General features: G+C 41.0%; 1 protein-coding gene across 3 annotated transcripts in view; it reads left to right on the top strand.

The window, feature by feature from the left end:
• The window catches only part of Cad89D (cadherin 89D), an 89,340-nt gene extending 77,717 nt beyond the window's left edge, over nt 1-11,623 (top strand). For 2 of the 3 annotated variants that reach the window (XM_033485729.2, XM_033485727.2), the window contains exons 14-22: nt 1,310-1,522; nt 1,700-1,788; nt 2,516-2,599; nt 2,672-2,740; nt 3,490-3,693; nt 4,987-5,190; nt 7,969-8,151; nt 9,128-9,489; nt 10,351-11,623. In XM_033485729.2, the coding sequence (XP_033341620.1) occupies nt 1,310-1,522; nt 1,700-1,788; nt 2,516-2,599; nt 2,672-2,740; nt 3,490-3,693; nt 4,987-5,190; nt 7,969-8,151; nt 9,128-9,489; nt 10,351-10,382 (1,440 nt within the window). In that variant the 3' untranslated portion in view covers nt 10,383-11,623. The remainder of the gene's footprint in view (nt 1-1,309; nt 1,523-1,699; nt 1,789-2,515; nt 2,600-2,671; nt 2,741-3,489; nt 3,694-4,986; nt 5,191-7,968; nt 8,152-9,127; nt 9,490-10,350) is intronic. The other variant, XM_033485730.2, reaches the window with a different exon arrangement.
• Nucleotides 11,624-11,846: the final 223 nt, after the last annotated feature.

Genomic DNA, 11,846 nt, shown 5'->3' on the forward strand with positions numbered 1-11,846 from the left:
TTTGTGCTATCTTCGTGCTTTCTAATTCGTTTCTCGAAGAATGTATTATGTCACGAAGGGTTAAGGGTTGCTTTGAAGGTATCGCGACAACGACGACAATTCGAGTCTCGAATTATTAAGACAATTGAAGTGATTTTTCAAATTCACGTCCGCGGAGGATGCAGCAACGACGGTGCGAGGCTTTCACGGCAGAGTGTAATTAAAAAAGCGGCGGCGGCGGCGGCGGCGGTCGATCAATATTTCCCTTAAGGGTGCTATGCGGTCCGCGGCAAAGTAAAAACCGTCCGAATGAATCACACATTAATTCGTCCGAGCATGTTTCCATTATACTTTCAGAACGAGCGGGATCTAAAATTCAAATTATCCCGATTAATATTACTTTGCCGTTCGCGTAGCCCGCTGTATTCCATATCTTCCTCGTTCTTTGATCAATTTCATTCCAGCTGGCACTTGAATGCTTCAAGGAAATCAAATGCTTCAATAAAAATCAGCTTGATCCGGCGTACAACTAAAATACTATTTTCCGGACAGTCGAGCGTTTCACCGGGAAAACAAATGCATTTCCTGAAAACGAAAATATCTCCGCCATTTCTAGCGCCATTTGTTCTCAAATGATGTGAAATAAAACAACAATAATTCCCACTCAAAACGAACCTACGATCTCTCCGACATTTGTCGAGGACAAATGATACATCTTATTCTTGAAATATTGTTTAAACATATACCATTTTGGGAGTTATTAATCCGACCAGATATCCCGACCAAAAGTGCACATTTTAAAAAGAACATCGTTCTATTGGGTTGGCAACTAAGTAATTGCCGATTTCAGTTATAGATGTCTCTCACTCCCATTTTTATGATATCCGTAAATGTTATATTATAAAATTATTATTATTATTATTATTATTATGTTATTTTTTATTATCCGTGAATGTTAGCAACTGGACAAATTGAATGCAGCGGTCAAGGAAAAGCGACCAGAATTGGTCAATCGTAAAGGTGACATTTTCCACCAGGACAATGCTAGGCCGCACAATATATTCTTTGTCTAAAAAATATGAATTTTATCATCGACGCGAAGAGCTGTTTTCACCCCCTAGACACGGATCGTTGCAGATAAAGAGAAATACGTGTGAAATATTTCTCAACAAACCATATCGTACCGGAATTCCATTAAAATCATGTGTTACGCTTGCAAATGTTCCCTCGTTGTTGGTATTAAAGCTGCCTAATTTCTTCAGGAGGAGAGAAAAATCGGCGCAACGACACGGAATAAAGGCGATACCGTTTAATTAATGATGATCCGCAGGCGGAGGATCCGGACGAGGGTGCGAACGCGGAGATCCGGTACCAGATTCTTGGCCGGGAAGACGCCCCGCGGTTCGCCATTGACCCACTCAGCGGTCAAGTACGGTCCGTGGCGAGTTTTGGCCGCGATGCTGGACGCGTGTTCGGCTTCGACGTCAAGGCCACCGACAGACGGGGCGCCGAGAACGGACGCAGCAGCATCGCCAATGTCTTCGTAAGTGCCCCTGCCCCTACAATGCGGTGTTTCGCCCGACAATCTTAATTACCTGCCGTTAAACTCGAGCCCGGGTTAAACCGAATTTCCCCTTCCGGCGATTTTCCAGGCCGGCTCCCCCGTCCCGAATCGGCTTTTGTAGATCGCGTCCATTATCCGACGCTGTTTTGCCCGTAGGTGTACGTGCTGGACGACCAGAAACAGGTCGTGATGGTCGTCGGACGGAGACCGATGGACTTGGAACCGCAACTCGAGAACATCACTGCGTGAGTATAACGATGCAGTTCGGAGATTCGGATTCACCGTGGTCTGCGGATATCGTTAAACTGGGTTCATTATATTCGGCCATTAAAACCTACACGTGGAAGCATTTTCTTACTTTTCGCGATAAAACCGCCCTGCTGGTTCCGCATTTTCTAATTTCAGAGCAAGCATTCGTTATGGTAATACAGTAAATTCTCCACAATTCTCCCATCAGATTGGGCAGAAAAATGGACAATTTAGGAGAAAGAGGTACGATTATTCGAGGCTTGCGGCTCGTTCTTATAATTGTTGGCAATCGGTAACTGTAAAAAAACAAGCCGCGAGGCTCGAATAATCGTATCTCCTCTTCCCAAATTGGCCATTTTTGCGGACAAACTGAGCGTCAATTAGGGAGACATTACTGTATGGCGTATAAGCTTGCTTCGCAATTTTTATTTAATTGGAATACTTGGATACTTCAATTTTATGAAATTTTTGAGGTTCTTGGCGCGGTCGTGAAATTTACTATAGTCGCGAAAGGACTGAATAAATAGTTTCCTTTTTATCGTCAAAAAGCAACCCTTGTTAATTACTTTCGCGGTTCCGTTTCTTAAGATCTGTAATCGTAAACGAGTATTTATGGTACGAATGGCCAAGAGAGATTTAATTCAATTTTAATTTGCCAAAAAGCAAGGTTAGTACCTGGTCATCTAGGGAATGATCCTAACGCTTTCGACATTTTTCGTTTAGGGTACTACAAAACGTGACGGGTCTGGACGTTCGTGTCAGAAAGTTGGAGCCACACATTGAAAAGAACCTGATCGATACGACGTCGTAAGTGATTTTTATTCACGATAGGTCACGAATCATCATTTTATAGTAACGCACATGATCTTTTGTTTTTAGTACGGACATTTATCTCTATGCTATCGATCCTCACTTAAACGTCATGATAGATATGGATACTTTGCACAAGTAAGTCACATTTTTTTTAACGTTATGCTCTTGATTTTCTGCAAAATTGTATGCATGTAAGCTTTATAGCTAGATGTTTAGTACAATAATTTTTTTTGTAGCTGGATATTTAGTACAATAATTTTTTTATAGCTAGATGTTTAGTACAATAATTTTTTTATACCTAAATGTTTAGTATAATAATTTTTTTATACCTAGATGTTTAGTACAATAATTTTTTTGTAGCTAGATGTTTAGTACAATAATTTTTTATAGCTAGATTTTTAGTACAATAATTTTTGTTCTGCTAGATGTTTAGTACAATAATTTTTTTGTAGCTTGATGTTTAGTACAATAATTTTTTATAGCTAGATTTTTAGTACAATAATTTTTGTTCTGCTAGATGTTTTGTATAATAATTTTTTTGTAGCTAGATGTATAGTACAATAATTTTTTTATAGCTAGATGTTTAGTACAATAATTTTAGTTCTGCTAGATGTTTAGTATAATAATTTCTTTATAGCTAGATGTTTAGTACAATAATCTTTACATAGCTAAATGTTTAGTACAATAATTTTTTAAATCGATACAACGTTTCTGCAATTTCCAAATCCTCCAAATCGTGATCTCTAGTTGTATTTGTCTACAATACGGTATCCTCGTGAGAAAAGTCAAGTGATATTCTAAAATATAATGGATATTAATTTACTTTACGATAAATTTATTTGACGATGAATTTATTTTACACGGATTATCCGCTGTGCTTCCAGCGTGTTCCACAAGAAGAAGACGGACATCAAGCGCGAGTTGGAGGAATACGATATCCTCGACATCGCCGGAAGTTCTCCGCGACGTGGTAATCAACGCTACTTACTGTCCACCCTAGAAGTGGGCGTCGTAGTGCTCGGCTGTGTCGTCTTTGTGGGCGCCCTCGTCAGCGCTCTTTGTGTCACTTGTGTCCGTCGAAATAAACGGTACGAGATCCACGACTTTGCACGATTCGGATTACGTCTCAGCTTTCCAACACTTAACCATTTCGCTCCACTAATTCCAGTCAATTTAGCGGAATCCTCGGATAGTAACATGTTTTACCTTTTAATGTATTGTTTACACGATTCAACAGCTGCAGATAATATATCGGTCTTCCGTAAATTCTCATTTCTGAAACTGCTGCAATTTCGCGAAAAGGATTACGATCCTTTCAGTAATCATTGATTAGATTTTTCTGAGGTATTTTTGATAAGTGACTACAATTTTTTAAAAATCGGAAATTCAATGTTCCACTATTTTTTGGAGCTAACCTTATATATACGGTGGTAGTAAATGATCATTTTTCAAATAATGTCAGAGAATTTTCAATGAACGAGATATTTTTCTTAATTGGAGCCTTATTATTCGCTTTTGTGTACAGTCACTCATTGAAATATTAGGGCATTTTTTGAAACGGGGCAACTTTTTAAAAATTCGACGAAGTGACTTGAATTTTATTGTCATTTTAGAGGGAATAGTTTACTAGACAATGTAAAAATGAATTTTTGCGACAGTGCTAATCTGTTTCGTCTCGACGAAAAATTTGAACAATGCCTTTCGCAAGTCTCTGTAATTTATATGCATATAAAACGTTCCACCAAAATTGATTAACGTTGTTACGATCTACGAACATTAAAAAATCGTGAAAATTATAGCTTTTCCAATAACTCTAAGAAATCTGAAGATTTTAACACCCAGTCAAAAATAATTAAAGAAACGTCATAGCTTTACTTTCCTTGTCATCTTAAACAATTAAAATTTGTCTGTTGAACTAGTCCCTCTAACATCTAAAAAAAGATTCATCTCATTCGTTCCAATTCCGAAAAGATTAATCCGTTTTAAAAAGCCTGCGAATATTGTGGCGAGCACGTGGTCCAACTTTGTGGTAAAAAATGCGTCAGAAAATTGTGTCGTCCGCGAAGGTTTAACCGCACGAAATACGGTAAATTCTCCCTAATCAACGCCCAGCTTGTGCACAAAAATGGACGATTTTGGAAAGAGGAGATACGATTCGAGCCTCGCGATTCGTTTTCATAATTACCGATTATCGACAAAAATAATTATCCATTTTTACGTACAATCCGAGCGTCGATTAGGGAGAATTTCCTGTACGGTGAAAAAAGTTGCTTTATCACGCGCATCCCGCCGAATCGCATGAAAAATGTATGTCGACCGTCGTTTCGCGATGTCACCGAGACGTCCATTATAAACGGAGTTTCTTGAATTTCACCCGTTAGTCGGAAGCGCCGGCAGAAAGCAATGTTCTCGACGACCAGCCCGATTGGATTCGCATTGGCAGATCCGACCGCGACGCTGCAGAAGCCGCCGCTCTTCTCGACCTTCGTCGACGGCCTTCACTACGACCCTGAACCATTCTGCACCGACATGCCGAGGCGGCAGAGCATCTGCGAGCACGGAGCCAACTGTGTTCGCTTCCACGCGTAAGTCCATTAATTGACGCTACTGTTTTGTTAGGGACTCGCAGCGCGCGCGCGCGCGCCGCCCGCGATGCCTCATTGTCAGACCTATTAACCATTTGGGTGCAGAGCACCGGAATCGGGTTTCTCGATGACCTGTTCAGACCTTGCGGCCACACCTCCGATCCCCGCGTCCCGCAGTCTTCGATCCGCGCCACAAAAGTCAAAAATTCGGAGCGCTGGGTTGCTAAAATGCACCGCGAGATATTCATTGAATCGTACGAAATGTAACAAATAACGACGAGAGGTAATTTTTTTAAACCACCCACAGTTTTTGCAGGGTATAACAAAATACTTTTGTTGAAATTTCTACTGGAAGTTTAATGCAAGAAATCAATGCATTTCTTCGATCACTTGCCATTGGCAGAATATTTCTTGCTTTAATCTGGTTTTGATTACTGTAGAATCTCTCGAAACGGGTAAATTATTTTATGCAAATAATAATATATTTTCATGATTTTTCGTATTAAATGTTTATCAAGCTCAGTGATTTTTCTGACCTTCCTGATCGTTTTTTGTATCCTACTTCTAGAGCTTCGTTCGCTTGAATTTTGCTCGAAATGAAAATATTAACCATAATTGTCATTAAAAACGCTTCTCTGCAAAATTCATCCGCATAACATACTTTAGTGGCAAAATGTTCTATAAATGGTTTACGCGAGGATATACATCAGCATGATATATTTAAGATGTTGTCGTCATTAAGGCATTCTGTAATTATAAAATTATATTTTTCGTGCGAAACTTTGCTTCCCGGAAAGTCGATTCCGAGATTGAATTGTTAGCCTAACTCCTTGGCTCTGTTAGCCTAATTCCTTGGCTCTGTTAGCCTAATTCCTCGGCTCTGTTAGCCTCTTTCCACTTGCCATTAACACGTTAACATTCATCGCTAAGGGTGCGTATCCGTTTTCTAGGGTCGCGTATAATCGCGCGTATCGTTGGAAACGGTGGAGCGCATGCAATAGAAAATAACATCGCCCAAGAATACGACCTACGATAATTGAATCAGGACCAGAAGGACTCGAAAAACGCCGAACGTTCATGATCATCAAAGAATTAATACCGACTAAGAATCGCTCATAACCAGACTGCGGATTTTATGCGTCCACGATAAAAATGAATCGATGCGATTTGGAACAGCAGTCGATTGAAAATAGTCGAACGATTCCAATGTACATCATCTTCAACTTATCACGGTACTTGCTTCTTTGCATAAGAAGCAGAGCATGCTCTCCATTGCAGAGCATTTTTATTTTGCATAAGATTCGCAGTCTACTGGTAACTAACATCGCAACCGTGCAACCAAAATTCACTCTTCTCGGATAAAGCGGTTCTCGCTGGAAGAATTCGAGGCCAGTTTTTCGAATTCCAGTTCCGCGTAGAATCAGCGTACGGCGTTTGTGCAATTAATGGCGGCGCACCCCGTAAAGCCGATAAATTCCAAGGGTGAATCGGGCCAGGCCGACCTCCCGGCGAGGTTTGCGTCGGATGGCGGCCGGCTGCGTTCGTAGACAAGAATCGCGGATTCTTGCCGATCTTTTAAGCCGGCAGATATCAGGAAACGCAAACTACGGGGCCGAAGTAGCCGTGGCAGTCGAGGAATTGAATCTGCGGCTAGAAGGAATAACGTCGCAACTCGCAATTTCGAAAAATTTAATCAATTCTAAACCTGTATAATATAAATTCTTTAATAGATTTAATGAATACTATGAATTCTGAATTTAATGTATTCTATATTCTGTATTCTAAATTCTATATTCTGTATTCTAAATTCTATATTCTATATTCTATATTCTATATTCTATATTCTATATTCTATATTCTATATTCTATATTCTATATTCTATATTCTATATTCTATATTCTATATTCTATATTCTATATTCTATATTCTATATTCTATATTCTATATTCTATATTCTATATTCTATATTCTATATTCTATATTCTATATTCTATATTCTATATTCTATATTCTATATTCTATATTCTATATTCTATATTCTATATTCTATATTCTATATTCTATATTCTATATTCTATATTCTATATTCTATATTCTATATTCTATATTCTATAAATTGTATAAATCCTAAATTTAATGTATTCTATTCTATATTCTATAAATTCATAGATTCTATAAATTCTATAAATTCTGTAAATTCTATAACTTCTATAAATTCTATAAATTCTATAAATTCTATAAATTCTATAAATTCTATAAATTCTATAAATTCTATAAATTCTATAAATTCTATAAATTCTATAAATTCTATAAATTCTATAAATTCTATAAATTCTATAAATTCTATAAATTCTATAAATTCAATAAATTTTATAAATTCTATAAGATAAATAAATTCTATAAATTCGATAAATTCGATAAATTCGATAAATTCTAGAAATTCTAGGAATCTATAAATTCCATCAATGCTATAAATTCTATAAATTCTGAATTCAATATATTCTATCCTACATTCCAATTCTATAAATTCTAGAAATTACGCAGTTTGAAACACTGCCAACACGAGGCGTCGTTGATCAGAACTTGAAGCGAGAGTGTCTCGGGAGCGAGAACACGCGGCTTGCGGCGTTCCTCCTCGCAGCCGTAGAAATGAAGCGGCGACAGAGGGTAGCGTATCCATTATGAAAGCGTTCCCCCCTTGTTGCGCGAAGGTCGGCCGGCAATATACCAAATATTGTATCAGGGAATTTCCATATATTTCGCGATGTCGATGCTAGAGCCGGGGCTGGTTGCAGGATTGGCGGTAGTAGTAAGCACGCCGTGAGGACGACAGGGACCCCGAAAGGCCTCGAGGCATCCGCGACGTCCTTGCATTCCAGCGGTCAGGATTCTGGGATCGTGGCGCGCGCCTCCTGCCACTGCAGTCACTCGTCGAGCCCCTCCAGCGGCGAGAGCAGCAAGTAAGTCGAATTACTTACGGAGCTATTCGTGCTATCTAAATTGAAAAGAGAGTTCGGACCGGATCGATCGGACCGTTCCCAGCCGGACGGAATAACCGCGATGAATCGCGCCGGCTGCGGCGCCGCGCGATCCGCCGAATTTTAACCAGCCTGATCCCAGCAGCCTGATGCTACTTCAGGGTTCTTTCGAACGTGGTCGCATCTGTCGTCTCTGATCTTCAAGATAGGATTAGCTGTGCGCGATGCGTTCGTTAGGTCCAGCGAGATTAAGCTCGATTGAACAGCTGTGTCTGGATTTGGGCCCGGCTCGTTTTTCGAACGATTTTCTTGGCCACCGATTTTGTATACAGAAATTTTTGGCACGCCGTTTACCGTGTCGCAGAGCTTGGACTTTCCTCTTTAATTCGAGAGCAGAATTAAGCCGCTGCGATTTTATCTCGCGAAGTTACGGCACTTTTATCCGACAGTAGACACGCGAACTTTTGACACAAAAGCATCCCACGTAGGGTGCTCGTGGATCTCCAGTAAGAAGTGACATTTATTGGTAATGATATATAAATATCTCTCTGTCTTTTTATTCAAATTAGTATAATGTAACAGTGTTGTATAATTAATAATAATAAATACATGGGGGTCCATTGGACATGTGCACTGCTGGATCAAATGAAAAATGTACATGTAATTCTATTTATCACATTTATTGTATTACGTGCATATCGTATCTTTTTATAAAATATGTGAAAAACGTCATCAACGAGAAGCTATAAATTCTCTGAATATCATGCTACGTGTTACAATCTTAAAGAATTATATTCCCAAAATTCACATTTGATGTTTTTTAAGTGAAATACGTAAAATCGTGGTCGTCGCACACGCGTGATGCTGATTGCGAACGTGTTAATTGCCAGCGGATTTGCCGCCAGACAACTCCGACTGACCAACGAAACGACCTAATTCATTGTTGTTTCCTCGACAGCGGGTACGAGGACTCTCTGAAGTCGTTGCAGCGTCGCGAAAGGGTGAACGACATGTCGCGCGGCAGCCACGACACGGCCAGCATCGTTGGTAGACGCGCGAATCAGGCGAACACCAGGCGGCGGCAACGTTTTAATTCTCTCTCGAACGGGGAGTCCGTGTACTCCCATGAGATGACGTTGCAGAGGGAGCAACGTTGCTGCGTCGGGACGGAAAGGCGGCGGAAGAACGACGGGCACACGCGCGAGCACCGTCGCGCGCATTCCGAAGCGGAGAACAATATCACCGAGACGGTGATACATGAACATCCCGGGACCGAGATTTCCCTGTCGAGCTCGTTGCAGAATACGTCGAGCATCCACGGTGAGTCCCACGAATGTACTTCGGTACGTCAGAGATTTTTGGAACTGCGCGATGACCGGCTAGATAAAAAAATATTCGATGGAAATAGACGTCGTTGCGTGAAATCTGATTTCGAGGATCCCTTGGGATTTAAACTCTTTGTCGTAACTGCCGTGATTCGATACCAAATTAGTCGATTCTTTTGTGTAATTTATTCTAGATGGTTCTAGGCTGTCCCATAATTATGTTAATGTCTGGAAAGGGGTGATTCTTGGGATCATTTGAAGCAACTTTTTCCTTAGCGAAAATTCAATCCGTGGCTTCGTTCGCGAGTTATTCACGAAAAACTGTGACCAATGAGAGGCGAGCTCGGCTGGACTTCGTGCTCTCGTTGGCTAGCGCCGCCTCGCACCGCCTCTCGCCAGCCGAGTTGGCCTCTCATTGGTCAGCGTTTTTCGTTAATAACTCGCAAACGAAGCCTCGGATCGCATTTTTGCTAAGGAAAAAGTTGCTTCAAATGACCTGAGAAATCATCTCCTTTCAAGTGTTAACATAATTATGGGACAACTTGTATAAAGATCACGATTTGGCAAATTTTTATGCTAAGTCATAGTTTAACACTTCAAGTACAACATACCGCAGTAAAATATCACTTTTTAACAGGTTTGAGAGATTGAAAATATTGCGACAGCATTTCAGACCTTTTAAAATATCTTTCTACAGTGTTCTATTAAATGTTATCATGAAACCTGCAGCCTAGTGATGGTATGACAATTATGTCACAAATAATTTCAGATACTCGTACTTGCTAGGTTCAATATTAAATATCTATTAATTTCCGTCATAAATGCATAAAATCCACGTTTCGGTCGGCTGTTGCAGGTGCATCGAGGAGCAGCCACATGCTATACTGAGGTCGGACAGCCGAATGGGAGGCAGAGTCTCCGAAAGGAAGCGAGGTAGACAGTCTTCCTGGCCATGAGTGATTCTTATTGTCCATAGTGCGAGATAATTCGGGCTTCGCCACCGCGATCTGCTCTTTTCTCGCACGATGGTTCCAGCGTGACGAGCGATAAGATTCATCTTCGACGATCATTCGTGTTTGCGAGTATAGCTTTCCAGCTGCGCCGGTTTTGTTCCTGTTTCCGGACACAATACAACGTTCGTTCTCCGCGTCACGCGCGCGAGACGATCGGCCGCTCGCACGACGCACCGGGAAATTCGATGCTCGAAGGGTACTTTTTAATTCGCGGCGGACGAAGATTTCACGTCTTCCGCCGGTGTCGCGCGAACTAGAAGATTCCCGTTATCTAACCGCGATTTTCAAGCGTCGCCACGCCGAGTTAGGGCGCCGAGAATGGGAAACGAAGCGTCGACCTCGAAGCCGCGCGAACAAGTTCTCTTACGGAAAATGTGTCATCCCGTTACCAAAGTATGTACTCATTAATACGAAAGTCGCTCATTGTTCTTGTAAATACGCGTGATGATCTGTGTGTCTACGCCTCGAGGACCGTTATCATTATTACTATTATTATTATTATTATCCTTTTTCTTTTTGTATCCGCGCCGCGAACGTCCGTTCGTCGCGCACGAGCGTTCGAAGGAACATGTAAATGTTTCGTGTACAGTACGGTGTACATTTTGCGTCGAAGGTTGTGTGAATAGTGTGTATTGTAACGTTCTCGTGTAGTCTACTTGTTTAGGTACTTTGTCCGAGATTCGCGTCGGATCAACGGGATCGATCTCGCCGACGAACTTTTACGGTTCGATTTACACTTGAATACTTTTCACTTTTAATAGAACGCTCAACATTGTATATTAATTGCGATAGTTTGCTCCCGCACAATTTCCTCGGGAGTCCAGATAATCACAAAAATCATTTATCCCGTCACTTTATTCTCATTTTTTCCCGCAAGTTCGTCCGCGAAGATCGACGCCTCGGCGTTCCGACGAATATCACCCGAGCCTCTTGTGAATACACGAATTTTGTAACGTCCCCTGCTTTACGACCTACGAGATCGATTAATATATTTAAAATCACTGTAAGAAAGTGTAACATATGTATGTAATATTGTATAATTTATACCGCGGGCCGGGATGGCCCGGCGAACCGTAACCGTGTTAATAAATCGTTAATAAAAGCAAATGCCGACAACATGGCGTCCCCGCACGGAAACATTCCTTCCGTTTATTTCCGAAACGAGCTCCCCGGATTTCGCTGGCTCAGCGATTCTCGATCAGTTTGGCTGGGAATTTTATTAGCCGAAGTTACAGATCGTTCGATCGAGGCTAATAAAATTTTGATATCGTGTACAGCAGTCCCTTGTCTTTTAACGGTTGTTCGAGAGACAGGAAGAAGCGCCGACATTCGGTCGTCG

This window comes from Megalopta genalis, chromosome 15 (assembly GCF_051020955.1).
Source record: "Megalopta genalis isolate 19385.01 chromosome 15, iyMegGena1_principal, whole genome shotgun sequence".
Taxonomy (NCBI): Eukaryota; Metazoa; Arthropoda; class Insecta; order Hymenoptera; family Halictidae; genus Megalopta; species Megalopta genalis.